The sequence below is a fragment of the Monodon monoceros genome, unplaced genomic scaffold (assembly GCF_005190385.1).
Source record: "Monodon monoceros isolate NGI ecotype Baffin Bay Population unplaced genomic scaffold, NGI_Narwhal_1 Super_Scaffold_4, whole genome shotgun sequence".
Lineage (NCBI taxonomy): Eukaryota > Metazoa > Chordata > Mammalia > Artiodactyla > Monodontidae > Monodon > Monodon monoceros.
Window position 1 is genome coordinate 50,951,422 of NW_021703781.1, and position 18,246 is coordinate 50,969,667.

Below are 18,246 nucleotides of genomic sequence, written 5' to 3' on the forward strand. Positions count from 1 at the left end.
CGGTTGACCTGACATAGATGCAAGGATTTATATCTAGGCTCTCTATTCTGTACCACTGGTCTATATGTCAGTTTTTAGGCCAGACTGTTTCGATTACTGTAACTTCGTAATATATGCATTTTGAAATCTGGACGTGGGATCTCCGGCTCTTTTTTTTCTCAGGTTCATATTTGATGCTAAAGCTATATAAATAGGCTTTTGTAATTGAAAATAAAGTGCACTGATCAAGACAGATTTAAAATTTAGAACTTAAAATTTTTCTCTAAACTCAATTAGCAATTTTCAGTTGTTACTTCCTATACATCTTTAGCTCTCCCTCGGGTAAAAGGAATATAAAGAACTGTCAACTACATCTGTTATCAAAGTCCTGTCTCTTTTCCTGGCACCCTTACCCCCTTCTCTTGCCAATCTTGTTCAGCTCCCTCAATTTCTGCAGATTATATAGTTCTTGACTATTTGCATGGTTTCTTGATGGCATCCCTCTGACTTTTTTTTTAACATCTTTGTAATTGCTTTACAATGCTGTGTTAGTTTCTGCTTTATAACAAAGTGAATCAGCTATACATATACATCTATCCCCATATCTCTTCCCTCTTGCGTCTCCCTCCCTCCCACCCTCCCTATCCCACCCCTCTAGGTGGTCACAAAGCACCGAGCTGATCTCCCTGTGCTATGCGGCTGCTTCCCACTAGCTATCGATTTTACATTTAGTAGTGTATATATGTCCATGCCACTCTCTCACTTTGTCTCAGCTTACTCTTCCCCGTCCCCGTGTCCTCAAGTCCATTCTCTAGTAGGTCTGCGTCTTTATTCCCGTCCTGCACCTAGGTTCTTCATAACGTTTTGTTTTTTTTTTAGATTCCATATATATGTGTTAGCATATGGTATTTGTTTTTCTCTTTCTGACTTACTTCACTCTGTATGACAGACTCTAGGTCCATCCACCTCACTACAAATAACTCAATTTCGTTTCTTTTTATGGCTGAGTAATATTCCATTGTATATATGTGCCACATCTTCTTTATCCATTCATCTGTCGATGGACACTTAGGTTGCTTCCACATCCTGGCTATTGTAAGTAGTTCTGCAATGAACATTGGGGTGCATGTATCTTTTTGAATTAGAGTTTTCTATGGGTATATGCCCAGGAGTGGGATTGCTAGATCATTTGATAGTTCTATTTTTAGTTTTTTAAGGAACCTCCATACTGTTCTCCATAGTGGTTGTACCAATTTACAGTCCCACCAACAGTGCAAGAGGGTTCCCTTTTCTCCACACCCTCTCCAGCATTTATTGTTTGTATATATTTTGATACTGGCTTTAATGAAAGGTAGCAGTTGTCCTGAAAGCACATAGATTTTCTTATCTTATACTTTATAAAAGAAAATAATGCAGGCAATTTTATAGTCCTTTATGAATAATGCTTTTATAAAATCAATTAAGCATTTAAATATGTTTTTCTTATTTACAGCTTACCAGGACATGATTATAGCATCTCAAGCTTATCTAAAATAAAAGATAATATATATATCAACATTTTTGATGAAATGATTATTGAAAAACATGAGGTAAAGTAAAATAATTATAATAATCAATGTTGAAATAATTATAAGTTCAGACTGAATGAAGTCTATTAACATATTTGTAAATTTGGTTTTAGATACAGTATCTATTTCCAACATTTTCTAAAAAGGATGTGGGGCAACTTGAAATAAAATCAGACATATGACAAGTCAATTCAAAAATAACAGGGATCGGGCTTCCCTGGTGGTGCAGTGGTTGAGAGTCTGCCTGCCGATGCAGGGGATGCAGGTTCGTGCCCCAGTCCGGGAGGATCCCACATGCCGTGGAGTGGCTGGGCCCGTGAGCCATGGCCGCTGAGCCTGCGCGTCCGGAGCCTGTGCTCCGCAACGGGAGAGGCCACAACAGTGAGAGGCCCGGGTACCGCAAAAAAAAAAAAGTAAAAGACCAAAAATAACAGGGATCATAAACCACATATAAGAGGAGGAGAGATAAATATACCAAGAATTTGGGAAAAGTAGATTTCTGCAATTGAACGTTACATTTACATGTGAACTTCCTGGTAGCCAAGCTTTAGCGTATTTTTAAAGTTTGCTGCACTAAGCATATTTACTATGATAAAGGTATATACATTAAGATGCTTTACATTGTTTACTGACATGTAGCAAGATATCTAAAAGCAGTGGTTATGAACTGAAGGCAGGAATCTGGGGTATTGGCAGCTTTTTTCAAACTTCGGCCCTTCCCCAGATTCAGGTAAATAGCAACAACAATCCCAGGGCTTGGAAATTGAATACCATGGCTTTCTTGATATTCTTAACAGTTGCATATGATCACTAGAATCTCAAAAGTGTCTATTATGACCCTGGACTCCCTGGCATTTGTTCTTCTTAGAAGAGAGAGATCAGATTAAAATGGGAGCCAGAATATACTGCATTTTCTTTTGCAAGGTTTTTACATTTCTAACCTGGACTATCTACAAGTGGACCATCAGATGAATTTTCTAAGGAACGGGCCATGGCAACCTAACTGATACCATTATTTCTTGGCAGTAAGCCAACATGATCCATAATTACGGCAGCAAGGCAAAGGTGGATGGTGGAAAGGTAAAAAATGAAACAGAAAGCAAGATAGTGTGTGAGGAAAACTACAATGAATTGTCCTTTTTATCTCCCTTCTTTTATCCTATCTCCTTACTTCAGACCAGATAATAGTGTATAACTTTAATATTAACAGAAATTCTGAGTTTATGGATTTAAAAGAAGTCACATTAACATAAATAATCTAAGGTCTTACTCTTGTTCCACCCTCTACTCACAGAACCTCCACCAGTCCCACCGAAAATTTTCTGGAAGCCTCCAAGTAGTCCTCATATATGTGCCTAAACATGACTGTTAGCTATAGTCATCCTTCACATTTCGACAGTGTGTGTGTTCTTTTGATTCAGGCTCCACAGCTCTCAAAGCCACTTAAAAGAATCTCACCACCACCACTGTTGACATTGCCCCTGATTAGGGTGCCATCATGTGTGGCAAGGGTATTATCTCCCCAATTATCCTTGAGCCCAAAGCTATGAAACTTCAGAATACCCAAGAGGCACTGGATTCTGCACAAACATGGGAAGAATGGCCCTATTTTCTCTGAATTCATACTACATATTATATATCTAGATCTTAAAGCAATAGTATTGGTACACAAAATCTCACAGTAGAAGAGCTTCTCCAGCCGCCGACCCTAACCATCAGGGGCCAAACCCAGGACAAGGGACCTAGTGGGGTACAGTGCACACCAACCCTTTCCATGTCCTCATTGTCCTTTCTCTTCGCCTTGATTCCTAAACTCAGCCCAACTGCTCTCACCTTCCCTAATTACAAACAAAAAACTTCAGTGGATATAAGTACATACTAGTGCTAAAGAGAGGGATGTTGCCTATACTAGTCTTAAACGAGCAACATGCCTGTTGCAAGAGCTATTCTCTAACACCTTTCCTATATTCCCCCATTTCAGCACTTTTGTTGATGAAGTGAAAAATTTAAACGGCTAAAAGTGGAGTGAATCATAGAGTACTGCCAGTGGGGTTGGTCGTGGTGGTAAATGCCAAACTCATTTATGTCTAGTCCCTGCTTCTCTTACTACACATACGTTCTCTAATTTAAAAAATAGGATTATTGAGGCATAATTAGCATATAATAAACTTCACATAATTAAAGTGTATACTTTGACAAGTTTTTTTGGGGCCTCTCACTGTTGTGGCCTCTCCCGTTGCGGGGCACAGGCTCCGGACACGCAGGCTCAGCGGCCATGGCTCACGGGCCCAGCCGCTCCGCGGCATGTGGGATCCTCCCGGACCGGGGCACGAACCCGTGTCCCCTGCATCGGCAGGCGGACTCTCAACCACTGTGCCACCAGGGAAGCCCCTTTGACAAGTTTTGACGTATATATACCCATGAAACCATCATCAAAGTCAAGATAATGAACATATCCACCACTCTCAAAGGTTTTCCCCTGTCCTGTTAGAATACCTCCCTCCTTCCTTTCCTTCCTCCCACCCCAGGCAACCACTGATCTGCTTTCTGTAACTATAGTTTACGTTTTCTGGAATTGTATAAAAATGGCATCATACAGCATGCACTTTTTTCCCCTTGGTCTGGCAACTTTCACAGAAAAATTATTTTGAGATGTGTCTCAGTTGTTTTATTTATCAACTAGTTCATTAATTTTTACTGTATAGTGGTAGTCTATTGAACACATACATTCTGTCGTATGTTTAAATATTCAGCTGTTGATGGATATTTGGGTTTTCTTTGGGGGTGGCTATTATAAATAAAGCTGCTATGAGCATTTGTGTATAAGTCCTTGTATGGACAAATGCTTTAATTTCTCTTGGGCAAATACATAGGAGTGAAATGGCTGGATCATATGGTAAGTAGACATTTAAGAAACTGCTAAACTGTTTTTCCAAAGTGACTGTACCATTTTTTATTTCCACCAGCAATGTATGAGACTTCTAGTTCTTTCACAGTCTTACAGACAAGCGGTCAGACTTAAAAATTTTAGCCACTCTAGTAACCGTGCGGTTGTATCTCACTGTAGTTTTAATTTGTATTTCCTAATGACTAATGATGGCGAGCACTTTTCCATGTATTTATTTGCTATCTGAATATCTTCTTTGGTGAACTGTCTGTCCAAATCTTTTGTCTATTTTTCAAATTGGGTTATTTGTTTTCTTATTATTCAGTTCTGAGGATTCTTTACATATTCTATATACAAATCCTTTATCAGATATATGATTTACAAATATTTTCTCCCGGTACATAGCTTGTCTTTTCATTTTCTCAGCAGTGCCTTTTGAAGAGCAAAGTTTTAAGTTTTGATGTCAAATTTATCAACTTGCTTTTGGTGTCATATTTTTTAGCTCTGTTTTTGCTTTATATATTTTGTAACTCTTTATTAGGTGCATGTACTTTTCTTAATTTTTGAATTTTATTTTATTTATTTTTTTATACAGCAGGTTCTTATTAGTCATCAATTTTATACACATCAGTGTATATATGTATATATGTCAATCCCAATAGCCCAATTCATCCCACCCCACCCCACTCCGCCACTTCCCCCCTTGGTGTCCATACGTTTGTTCTCTACCTCTGTGTCTCTATTGCTGCCCTGCAAACTGGTTCATCTGTACCATTTTTCTAGGTTCCACATATATGCCTTAATATACGATATTTGTTTTTCTCTTTCTGACTTACTTCACTCTGTACGACAGTCTCTAGATCCATCCACGTCTCAACAAATGACCCAGTTTCATTCCTTTTTATGGCTGAGTAATATTCCGTTGTACGCATGTACCACATCTTCTTTATCCATTCGTCTGTTGATGGGCATTTAGGTTGCTTCCATGACCTGGCTATTGTAAATAGTGCTGCAATGAACACTGTGGTACATGACTCTTTTTGAATTATGGTTTTCTCAGGGTATATGCCCAGTAGTGGGATTGCTGGATCATATGGTAATTCTATTTTTAGTTTTTTAAGGAACCTCCATACTGTTCTCCATAGTGGCTGTAGCAATTTACATTCCCACCAACAGTGCAAGAGGGTTCCCTTTCCTCCACACCCTCTCCAGCATTTGTTGGTTGTAGATTTTCTGATGATGCCAATTCTAACTGGTGTGAGGTGATACCTCATTGTAGTTTTGATTTGCATTTCTCTAATAATTAGTGATGTTGAGCAGCTTTTCATGTGCTTCTTGGCCATCTGTATGTCTTCTTTGGAGAAATGTCTATTTAGGTCTTCTGCCCATTTTTGGATTGGGTTGTTTGTTTTTTTAAATTGAGCTGCATGAGCTGTTTATATATTTTGGAGACTAATCGTTTGTCTGTTGATTCATTTGCAAATATTTTCTCCCATTCTGAGGGTTGTCTTTTCGTCTTGTTTATAGTTTCCTTTGTTGTGCAAAAGCTTTTAAGTTTAATTAGGTCCCATTTGTTTATTTTTGTTTTTATTTCCATTACTCTAGGAGGTGGGTCAAAAAAGATCTTGCTGTGATTTACGTCAAAGAGTGTTCTTCCTATGTTTTCCTCTAAGTGTTTTATAGTGTCCGGTCTTACATTTAGGTCTTTAATCCATTTTGAGTTTATTTTTGTGTATGGTGTTAGGTTTTATTATATAATCTTTATCACAGTCTATCTTTATATAATATTATGCCACTTCATATATAGTGTAAGAACAGGATATTACTATACTTCCATTTCCCCTCCTGTGCTTTGTGTTAGTGTTATCATACATTTTCCTTATATGTGTGTCATAAACTCCACAACAGGTCATTATTATTGCTTTAAATAGTCAATTATCTTTTTAAGAAATTTTTTAAACGGAGAAAAAAAATCTTTTCTATTTACTCTTTGGCTTCTTTTTAAAAAGGAAGAGAATTTTTTATACTTACCTACATGTTTGTGTGAAATTATCCATCACATGATATAGAATGAGTAATAGAAAAATTATTTATTTTAATAGGATCACAGTTTCAAGAGCTGCAGTGGTCATTCATATATAAGAAAGAATTGGCTTGGATCCATTGTCTTCCCTTTCTCTGCTCTCCTGCAACAATCTGAGGTAATAGAAGATGATTCTTTGCTAATTATTCTGAATTTTTGTCTCTGGCTAATAGAAATACCTGTGTCTTTGAGTCAGATTCTGACTGGCAGGTTGATAAGTCAGTCAAAATGATCCTGTATTCGACTGCCCCATGGGTGTTGGAGTGTTTGAAGGTTTTAGCTGTCTCTGGAATAGGAGACACCCACAAATTTATTTCATATATTTTTAGAGTGTTTGTTGATGAAGAAAAGGACAGGTAGCCTTAGGTCTTAAAGCAACATTCACATTTGCTCATAATAGTTTTGTAAGACCAGATTCATACATGTTCTGCTTAGTGACATTGCTTTGTAACCATGGGTTCCAGGAGTTTCAGCTCCTCAAACACTGTTTATTGGTAATGGTGAGACTGATGATTAGCATCTGTGGCACCCCCAGAGGGCTCTGCTGTTGGGTTTTGCAGCAAGAAAATGCCTACATGGCCAGCAAAATATAAAAACCCCATTCTAGATTTCATTTGGGGCCCTGTTGCTTACAGAGACATGCCAGTTACAGATGATTCAGAAATGAATTTTCTACCTCAAGGAGTTCACTGTCTGTAGAAGAAAACAACCATTTCAGTACAACATGGTAATGCTGTAGGGCTTTGATAGGGGCATGAGATTGGTACTATGAGAACACTGAGTAAGGGGTACCCTACCCTTCGTGGTTTGGAGGGGGAAGCAAGGGGGTGTTCAGAGGGGTTCGGGGTAGGTAAGAAGTGAATGAGGAGGAGGATGAAAGATCAGGGGAATATTTACAGAGGAGATAACTTTTAATCAAGTCCCTAAAGATGCATTTATCAAGCACACAAAGTCATTTGACTCAGAAGGATTTATGTGTCTATCAGTTAGTACTGTATTCAGTCATATGCAACGGAAAACCTGACTAACAGTGGCTGATGTAAGAGGTCTATTTATCTCACAAAAAAGAAGCCTAGATGCCAGTGCATCTGCTCAAGAATATCATCAAGGATCCAAAGCTACTTTTGTCTTTCTGTTCTACTCTCCTCATCATGTGACTTTCATCCTCATAATTGCACCTCCAGCCTCATATTCATGCTGCAGACAGGAGGTGGGGTGAAGCAAGAAGGGGCAGTGCCTGTATCAGGAAAACAGACACTTCCCCAGAAAACCTCTCAGACTTCTTGCATTTTACTTATGTGACTTGGTCACTCCATGGCTGTCATGTTACCACCTAAAACTGTTGGTACGAAAGGAGAAGAGAATGGAGGAGAATAGAAACGTCTGCGTATTATGCAATCACAGGATGTCATGAGGGAGCACGTTGAAAATACAAGTGCTGCAAGTAAAGAGCAACGGAGATTTTAAATTGTTGGAGGTATAGGGCTTCCTATGTTTGTAAATCCCTGCAGGTGTTTCTCAGTCTCAGGCCAGATGCTAGGATAGAGAAGTAGTTAAGAATGTGAGCTTCAAAAGGGGACCAACCGGGCTTCCCTGGTGGCGCAGTGGTTGAGAGTCCGCCTGCCTGCCGATGCAGGGGACACGGGTTCGTGCCCCAGTCTGGGAAGATCCCACATGCCGCGGAGCAGCTGGGCCCTTGAGCCATGGCCGCTGAGCCTGCGCGTCCGGAGCCTGTGCTCCGCAGCGGGAGAGGCCACAACAGTGAGAGGCCCGGGTACCGCAAAAAAAAAAGTGGACCAACCTGGGTTGTAATCCTGGCTCTACTACTCATTAGTTTTGTGATCTTGCACAAATTACTTACATGCTCTGAGCCCCAGTTTCCTTATCTATAAAATGGAGATAAGAGCGGTGTCTACCTTATTGAATAATATGATCTATATCAAGCACTTGGCAGAATGCCTTGTACATAGTAAGTGCTCAATAACTATTAGTTATATTAGTATTATTATTAGTTATTATTGTAAATTATCTCCTCCCAAACATGCACGTGCACACACACACACACACAAACACACACAAGATCCCTCCTCCAGTGGACTTTGGGTCATCCTTCCTGCTGTTATGTTTTTTTTCCTCTTTCCAGACCCAATGCAAAATGTATCATGGTCTTTTAGCATTTTCTCTGAGCTTAAATTAGATCTTCTAAGAGCTTTTATCACTCTGGTCCATTAACTTGCTTCATTGTTTCATCACTTTCTTACTTCTGCCTTCTCCACGTACTACATATTAGACAGGGACCCAGGGTGTCAAGGTTGCCTGTGAACAAATCATCATGGAGAACCTTACCATCCTTGTGCAAGTACCTATTCGTAGAATCAGCATGAACCCATGCAAGCCTGTTTCCTGCAATGGAGAAGGCTGAACTGAGCTATACTATATTTGACTGATGTTTATTTTCATCATGCAGAATCCATTATACTGATATACTCTTTCAGATTAGTGGAACATTTCAAGTAAATATTCCACCAGTTTTGCTTGGGTATACTTGGAGTGAGACTTATGTGTCTCCTAAAGAAGATTATAATGGACAGAACTTAAAAGAATGTACCTTCTTAAATATTTTTGCTACTATTGAACCTCAAATATCATTTGCCATCTGTCATCCAGAACTAAACAAGGTAGGTTTTACACTGAATTATTCTCATATATACTATCAAAGAAGTGTTAATTTCAAAGCTGACAAAAATGAATGTTGGCTCTTGATATTTTCCTGTGGAGACAATATAGTACAATGTTGAAATATTTTAAACTTGATTCTAGTTTTCAGGTCAAATAGATGTTTTGGAGAGAGCACAGATTTTTAAAAAAAATTGTAAGGCATTATTTCCTGAACGAAGAATCACAACTACTGTTTTTAATGATGAAGGGATACAGATCTTAGTAACAAGATATATCAAGGCATTGAATCCGCCTCAACAACTCCTGGATATATTTCTTCATGATTCTAATGCAACACTTGTAAGTTATATTTATTTTAGTAGCTTTATTGTGATATTCGTATACCATACAATTTGCCCTTCCAAAGCATATAATTCAATGGCTTTTAGTATATACACGGAGTTGTGCAACCATCACCACAGTAAATTTTAGAACATTTTGATCACTCCAAATTTATATTTATTTTAACTTGTTTACTTTTTATTATTAACTTTGAGTATAACTTTCTTATTAAAATTACTTTACCTTCAGAGACAGTTTCCTGAGAGAGAAACCATCTATGTTGCAATGTGTCCTCTTGAGCACCAGATGGAAGAAAACATTTCTTCCTGATCCCCTTCACTTCTGCCCACTTGTACTAGAGAGTCACTGTTGCCACACCAGTTCACGTGACCATATCAGCTTCACAACTTTTCTGTCAAACTTTGAAAAATGACACAGAAAAATTCCTTTGACTTCCAGGCAAAATTAAAAGTTATGTTTCTAAAGGAGTTGTGCCCTTCTAAGGATTGCTTCTTGTTGTATGTGGGAGTGAAGAAACTATGTTTTTTTGTTTTATTTATTTTTGGCTGCCTCGGGTCTTCATTACTGCACACAGGCTTCCTCTAGTTGCAGCGAGCGGGGGCTACTCTTCATTGCGGTGTGTGGGCTTCTCATTGCGGTGGCTTCTCTTGTTGCAAAGCACGGCCTCTAGGAGCGCAGGCTTCAGTAGTTGCAGCACGTGGGCTCAGTAGTTGTGGCGCACGGGCTCAGTTGTTCTGCAGCATGTGGGATCTTCCCGGACCAAGGATCAAACCCGTGTCCCCTGCATTGGCAGGCGGATTCTTAACCACTGTGCCACCAGGGAAGTCCAACTATGTTACGTTTTGCTCTGTAAACCGCCAACATAACACTTCCCACCCCATCCTTATGTGGCTTTATGCATATCTGTTATTTACCAGCTGACAAAAGAGACGTGTACCTGTATTCATTATGGACTCAGAAGAGAATGTAGCTTCTTCCACTTTGAGAAACGAAAATGTGAAATCAGAGATCTAGTCTCCCGTTGAAGAAAAAAATAAGCTTTGCAGACACCTTTACTTTATAAGGTTGGAACAGCAGCACCATCCATGAAATACAAACCACAAATTTTACTGTTTCTGAAGTTCCTATATTGTTATTAATTTTGGTCTTAAGTTGATAGATTCCACAGAAGGTGATAAGTATCTTTTACCTCTCCCTCCATTAGAAAATTAGGTTAATAATGGATTTCTTGATCAAGAGCATCACCACTTACTAAAACGTACATGGAGAGAATAATCAATAAACAGGCTTTCTAGGATCTTTTTTTTTTAAGTCTTCTGCAACATTTATTGATAAACAGGAAAGGGGTTTTATTTACAGTTTTAAAGCTCTTTTTTGTCACTATTATTAGTAATTTTCTATCTATGTATGGTAATATCCAGTTTTAAAAACACTTTATGATTTAAGACTTTAAATCATAACATGTCTGTTTAGCTGACTAGTTCTCCCCTATACTTCTAAAAGGGAAATTGTACAGTGCAAGAGTCATTCATTGGGGTTAGATTTATTAATCTAGTTACCTACTAGTTTGACATCTTAGGAAGGAGGTAATTGGTTTTTTTAATGATGGATAAACTTGTGCTGGTGTTTTGGATCTTATGATGCTGAGCATGTTCTGCACTGGTGCTAATGTTTAACATAATTTTATATTTACAAACAAACATACCTGCTACCCAGAGGCAAGAATTAATTTAGTCCATATGGACTACCGACCCCTCTTGAGACTGCAACATACATACTCCTAAACACACTCATACATAGTGTGTTTAGACTTTAAAGTATCTTAACCCATTTCTGGACACGAATGTGTTATAAACCTCCTGATTTGTAGCAACATATAAAAAAACACTGCTATTAAAAACACTTCACAAGTCATTGTCAGCCATTGCTGGCATTCTGTCACTAGAGAATACACAGCAATATCTGGTATCTTGCAAGCTTTCAAGATAGCCTGGTTTTTAAAAGTTGGTCCATTAGTTGTATCTGATGGATGTAAATTTGCCTTCTAGTTCACTTTGTGTCAAGAGCTAAAACTGTGAACTTTCTCTTATTGGTGGGTAATAACTGAAAATAAAGATTTTATTTTCATGAAAAAAAAGAAAAAATAAGCTTTGATTAAAGGGCATCTATGAAAAATCATTTACACCTTTTATTTATTCAGGCTTGATTGAGTCAATTGGCTCTCCTCAGAAAATTTGTATTATTTCCCAGTATAAAGCTCTTACCTGGATTCTTTAAGCTAAAATCAAAAGTCCTAGTTTAGATCACCTTTTGCCACACTCTGCTTTTCCATTACGTGTTTCTTCTTGCCTGTTTCCTGACACCGAAAGTCCAAGGAGATAATAATGCTCTCAGATTTCTTTCAAGGACAATCTTTGCCTTTTTAAAAAAGCATAAATCCTAGCTCCTTTGCTTATCAAGGATTGTGAACCATGTTTAATTAATTGCATGAGGTCAGAAACGTGACCAGTGTAGGAAGTCATAATAGTGCATAAATGGTAGCTATTGTAAATCAGTGAAAATGTTGGTGAACTTTCTGTGTTAGCTCATTGTTTATTTGTATTCCTTTCTTCTTTCCTACTCTAGTCCGAGTCCTTATCTCCAGCCCTATAGGGGGAACACTCCACAATAGACCTTCTGTTGTTGGAGAAAGTCGGCTGCACCAATAACTTCTTGCTGCAGCAACTTATAACTAGTTTTATTTTATTAATAAAAATATTCCTGCTCGATTTTGAACCTAAAAGTAAATCAAACTTTTGCTATTCTTCAACATCTTTTTTCATTTTTTAAACAGTTATACTTTAAAGTATACATGTAATGTATGGTGTTTAAATTTTTTACTTATTACAATGAAATGTACTGGTTAGCATGCATGCTCTGAAGTCACGCTAACTTGGGCTCATTCCCAGAGACCCATAAATTGTGTTAGTGTGTGACCCTGAGCAAGTTATCTTAGCACTCTAAGCTTGTTTCTTCTTTTGTAAAATAAAATTAATAATAGTGTGTACTTCATAGGCTTGTAGGATACACTAAATATGATGACAGTGCGTGTAAAGCACTGTGCTTGGTGACAGGCATATAGTATGCTCTCAGTAACTGTTAGTTAATATTATTTTAGGACCTCGTTGCTCGCTTTGTATCTTTGATTCCTATTATGCCTGATACACTGGACGAAAATGATGGTTTTGATATATGGATGACATCAGAGGTAACAAATTACATTTTATAATTTAAATGTATAGTATTTCTTACTTGCTTTTCTTTTAAAAGAAACTTTTTAAAAATATTATGCACTTATGTAGTAATTTGCTTCGTGCAATGTGAAGGCAATTGATAATTTAATACAGCATTTTCAGCTCTATAACGATCCGTAAAAATAATTCTTAAAGACCAAAATTCTTATTCAACATTTTAAGTAGCTCATAATATTGAGATTCAACGGGAATCCCAGGAGTACAATATTATGACATTCTCCAGAGAGAAATATGGCTTGTTCACTATAGACGTGGTCAGACCCTGAAGTCTAGCAGAAATACCACCACTTCCCAGAAGCTTTCCCCAGTTTTCCCACATCTGAATGAAGAGCTTGTATAGCAGTGCTCTTCCTTGGCACTTGGATTAAAATTGTCTTTAGTCTGATTTCCAAGTAAAATACAGGCCCCATGCAATATTTGGGACATATTTATACTAAAAAACTACTTGTTTATCTGAAATTCAAATTGAACTAGGCATCCTATTCCCCGCCCCCCTCCTAATTAGAGCACATTTTCCATTCCACCTTAAATTATATTTAGTTGCTTATATACTGGCCCTATACCCACACACTGTACATATACATCCCAAGTTTAATCTCCTTGAACGATAAGGAAGATTTGATTCTTATTTATTTTTATATTCGTCACTTGTACGTACTTTAAATTTAGCAAGTATTCAATATTTTTAATGGAAGATACCAGCATGATGGGATCCTAAGAGAAGGACACTCTCCATCTGGAACTGATAGTCCTGGCACTTATCTAGAATGTTTTAGAGGTTAGATTTTTTTAGCTGAAATGGACTTAGCGGGCACAGGACTAACTTAATAGGTCAGCTACCCTGCCTTCTGCTAAGTGGGAGTAAGAGAGATACAAGCACGTGGTTTGTTTCGGGACCCAGTGATTCAAATCTGGTAAAACTCAAAGAGGTGTCAGTTAACTCTAGATTCTTCTTAGACTCTTCAAACTAATCAGAATGTGTTCAGGGGTATTATGATCCCGCAGAACATTGAAAGATAGCCTCTAAAGTAGCTAAAAATAACCATAAAATAACCATTCAGGCAAATACTAGTGCTCCCGAGTGCCCTCCAATCCAAACAATACCCATAATCCACAGGTTACCACAGTCATACGCTTCCTCTTGGCTAATGTCTTCCCATTGACATGAACTGTTTGGACTTGGGATAGCCATGAGTGAATGACTAATTAGATTGTCACAAGACAAGAGTTATTTCTCCTACCCAACGTACAGTCTTGGAGTCAAACAAACCTTGGTTCAAATCCTACTTCAACCATCTGATAGCTGTGTGACCTAAGATAAGTTATTTAGCTGCTTTGGACCTCAGTTTCCTCATCTGTGTCATACAGGGGTTTTGAAAGGATAGGCACCTGGAATGCAGTATGTCTGTTACCTACTCTCATCCATTCCCTCCTTCTCTTATGAAATCCAGTCAGGGGAACCTCCTTGGCCTGACATTGAAGACTGCTCATAATCTGCTCTTCATTCTCCTGTTCACACACATCTTTCAGAAGAGCCACGTTACCATCCTCCCTAGCCTCCATCCCTCACCATCACATTCAGCTGGTGTGTACTGATGTGGCCATATCAGTTGTTAAAACATTGAAATGCTTCCAGACTGGTAAATAGTCACTCCAAGGGCTCCTGAGCGCCCCCTCCCCAAGCTCCCTGACCACCACAGCCCTTTCTCTGGGACTAATGAAATGGAAGCACATGTGCAGTCTAAATGGTGCAGCCGCTACTCAGCAATAATACATCATTGCCATATGAACATTTGGGCCTGTACATTTTGTTAGATCCTTTGATTTTTTCAAGCCAGAAATCCAGAGTTTTGTATGAGATCTTACAATTTTTAAAAGCATTTCGGGGCCAAATGAAACACACCTATCAACTAGGACTAGGTTACAGGCCACTGGTCTGCCACCTCTGCTGTGTTTTTTCTCTCCTGCTACCACTGCTTTGCTAGGCACCCTGTATGTGATTACACCCAGCCCAACTGTTCAGCTCTTTCAATTAAAGAAGTTTCCATTACTCTTTCTGATTGGGCTCCAACTCAGATCTCTTCCTGTCTTTCAGTTGAGAGCACTATGTTGGTACAGGACAGAGTGTAGCTCCATTGACCAAAGGATCCCTTCCTCCAAAAACACTATGTGATTTCCCATCAGGTGAAGTTCCTTAAAATATCAGCCAAGATATCCCTGTTTTCCTAGGGTATTTGTCTCAAACAAAAATGCTCCATTTTGGAGGATAAAATTATTGGGTCACTTACACAGTATCCACATTAATTATCCCATGATAAAGGTGATCCTTATGTTCCAAGTTAATGTTCTCTCTTTCTAATGCCCTAGTGTTTTAACAGGCAAAGGGTGCTGGAGCTTTCGGCTTTGCAGTCATCTTAGTGACCTGGCAAGAATGTGTATGTGAGGGTTTGGAGGGACTCTAAATCTGTTGAATGCTTGCATTACTCAACTTTCTCTCCTCCCCTCCTTTTTTGTGTCCTTGTTGCTTTTGTTTTGCCTTAGCGCTGCATCAGTTTGGCTATTGGAAATAAGGAGGAGCATGCCATACTTCTCTGTAATTTCTTCCTGTATTTTGGAAAGAAAGCTTTGGTCCTCCTAGGAACCTCGATGTTGGAAGTAAGTGTTGGACTTAATATTTAAATAGTGTAAACAAACTAATTAGCTTTTAGCTGCAAGTTTAAAAGACTTCAACCCCAAGTTTCCTTCTTTTCACAAGCTAATTAGGAAATTTCGTAGGCGAACAATTATTTACTTAGGAGGATAATGTTCGTTCATCAAAATTTCTACAATGTAAAGAATGACTTCCTTTTGTTTTTCTTCTTCGTAAAGTAGTACAAATAATAGTGCTACTTCATGGAGCTACTAAAAATATTAAATTACATAGTAAACAGCACTGGGGACAGCACCCGGTTTATGTGGAAAATGCTCAATAAAATGGTGGTGGTAGGTGATGTAGTAATAGTTACAGTAGTAGTTATAGTGGTTGTTAACCATCATCACCACCATCATCTTTATGTGTCCCTAACACTATATTTTAAGATCCTTAAGAAGTACTTCTTCCTGTTTTACACTGCTCAATTTTTAATCGTGTAAGAAGTGGGCCAGAAATTTATGTTAACCTACCTGAAATTTTTACAACTTATATACACCTGCATTCAAGCCTCCAGAAAGCTGTCTTCTTTTTGATGTTTCTACTTCTACTATGAATATCTTGATAAGTGTCAAAAACTTCCAGTCCTGTTTTATGGTTTTTGTCATGATCATTTATTTCTCTATATTCCCTTAATTTCCCCATATGATCCCCCTGCTGTAGTTTTGAGTGCCACTAGATGGCAGTAAACAATATTTCAACGAACATTTTTACAGTTTTACCTCTGAGTCAACACTGGGTGGCAGCACTCATCTGTGCCTTTCACCTCTGCTACTGCTTGAGGTGAAGCCTCTTTACTGTAAAGATGAGCACAGTGATAAAGAGCAAGAGCTTTGGAGTTAGGGAAACCAGGCTACACAGCACAGTGTTAAGAGTATTGATTTGGGGCTTCCCTGGTGGCGCAGTGGTTGAGAGTCCGCCTGCCGATGTAGGAGACACGGGTTCGTGCCCCGATCCGGGAGGATCCCTACATGCCGCGGAGCGGCTGGGCCCGTGAGCCATGGCCGCTGAGCCTGCGCGTCCGGAGCCTGTTGCTCCGCAACGGGAGAGGCCACAACAGTGAGAGGCCCGCGTTACCGCAAAAAAAAAAAAAAAAAGTATAGATTTGGAGGTCAAAGAGGATTTTAAAAGCCAGAAATGACGTTTACTAACTGTACGATCTCAGCCTTATTTCTCTGAGCCTCGTTTATCTCCTCCCCGAAAAGGAGTAATTCCATTTACTGTTACCCTAGACAAGCTTCATGTGAAAGATGGGCATGACAATCACCCCTGCCTCACAGAATTCGGAATTCATGTGAGAGGATTAGTGTGAGCGCTGAGCACAGTAGCTGGGGTGCTCGATAACTGTTAAGGAGTCATTATTATTGTTACCTGAAATTTTTATTCTTTGCTAAATAAGAAAGGTTTATACTTCAAAAGTATGTGCAGAGCAAAATAATCACATAATGGCTACTTTTATTCCTCAGGTGCTTTCCTGTGTAATTTCTCTCTGGCCTCTAACTCCGTATCTTGCTCACAAAATTAATTTTATGGCTTTTCAACTTCACTTGGCTTTTCAGAGCCTTAGGCAAAATTCCATTCCCTAACTCTGCACGGTGTTCACCCTTGGTCTCCAAGTATATTCCACATAAAGCAGGGCTAATCCATATAGCACCTCTGTGTGAATTACACAAAAGCGCCCCTACCTCAAAACCCTTTAGTACTGGCTATTGGGAATTGGTCATAATATACTGATTTTGTTAGAACAACATATTTTATTGCTATGAGGGTACACCCTTCAGGACCATACGTGGCAGCACTAGCTCAAAAGTTCTCATTTGAATCCTCATGCTAGCCTGGGCCTGAGGATTTCAGTTGCTTTGGTTTTATCCTTTTCAAAAAAATTGTAAAGGTCCTAAAAAAAGGCTTTTAAAAATCAGAGATAGCAGGGAGTTCCCTTGTGGTCTAGTGGCTAGGATTTTGGGCTCTCACTGCCGTGGCCCAGGTTCAATCCCTGGTCAGGGAACTGAGATTCCGCAAGCTGTGCGGCAAGGCAAATAAATAAATAATACAGGAATAAAGAATAACCAAGGTAACTGGCAATATTATCTATTAAAAAATCAGAGATATCACATGCTTACACTGTAATTTCCACATACGAAAATGAGTGAAATCAATCATCCACCAAAAATGACTTTAACTCTTTCTTCGTACAGGGACATGTGGCTTATGTATTAACACCAGAAACTGATGAATATTTGCTTTGGAATCCATTAACTGGGCAATGTCATAAGCAGTTTGACCCATTTTGTCCCTTACAAAGTGTAGATTGTTTGTTTGATGGTGAAAATGTAAGTATATGGCGGGGGGCGGGGGGGGGGCGGGATCTTGAGTTATCTCCTCAAGAGTTAAACCTGTGGTTCTGTACACTGACCATATATTAGAATCATGTGGGAGCTTGGAAGAAGCTATAGATGTTCAGTTAGAATCCCTGGGGTGTAGGGCCAGGGGAATCTTTTATCCCCAAGGCTCCTTGACGTGATTCTGCAGTGCCTCCGAGGTTGAGAACCAGCGAGCAGTCTAGCGTGCACACACCCCTGGAATCTCTGTACCTCCTGCCTCAGAACCATCCTTGGCTTCTGCCACTTCACTGGGGAGTAGGACTGTAAAATTTTGCTCCGTCCGAACCTACTATGGGCTTCGTACTCCTGTGGGCCTCTACTGATTTTATGTTGATGTATTAATAG

The 18,246-nt window shown here is 39.0% G+C and overlaps 1 protein-coding gene across 1 annotated transcript in view; it reads left to right on the forward strand.

Annotated features, from left to right (window-relative positions):
• LOC114908552 (protein CC2D2B-like) overlaps positions 1 to 18,246 on the forward strand; it is a 105,836-nt gene that overhangs the window by 48,859 nt on the left and 38,731 nt on the right. The window contains 7 exon segments of the mRNA XM_029244809.1: positions 1,472 to 1,568; positions 6,537 to 6,635; positions 9,013 to 9,195; positions 9,338 to 9,535; positions 12,696 to 12,785; positions 15,373 to 15,486; positions 17,716 to 17,850. Coding sequence (XP_029100642.1) covers positions 1,472 to 1,568; positions 6,537 to 6,635; positions 9,013 to 9,195; positions 9,338 to 9,535; positions 12,696 to 12,785; positions 15,373 to 15,486; positions 17,716 to 17,850 — 916 coding nt within the window.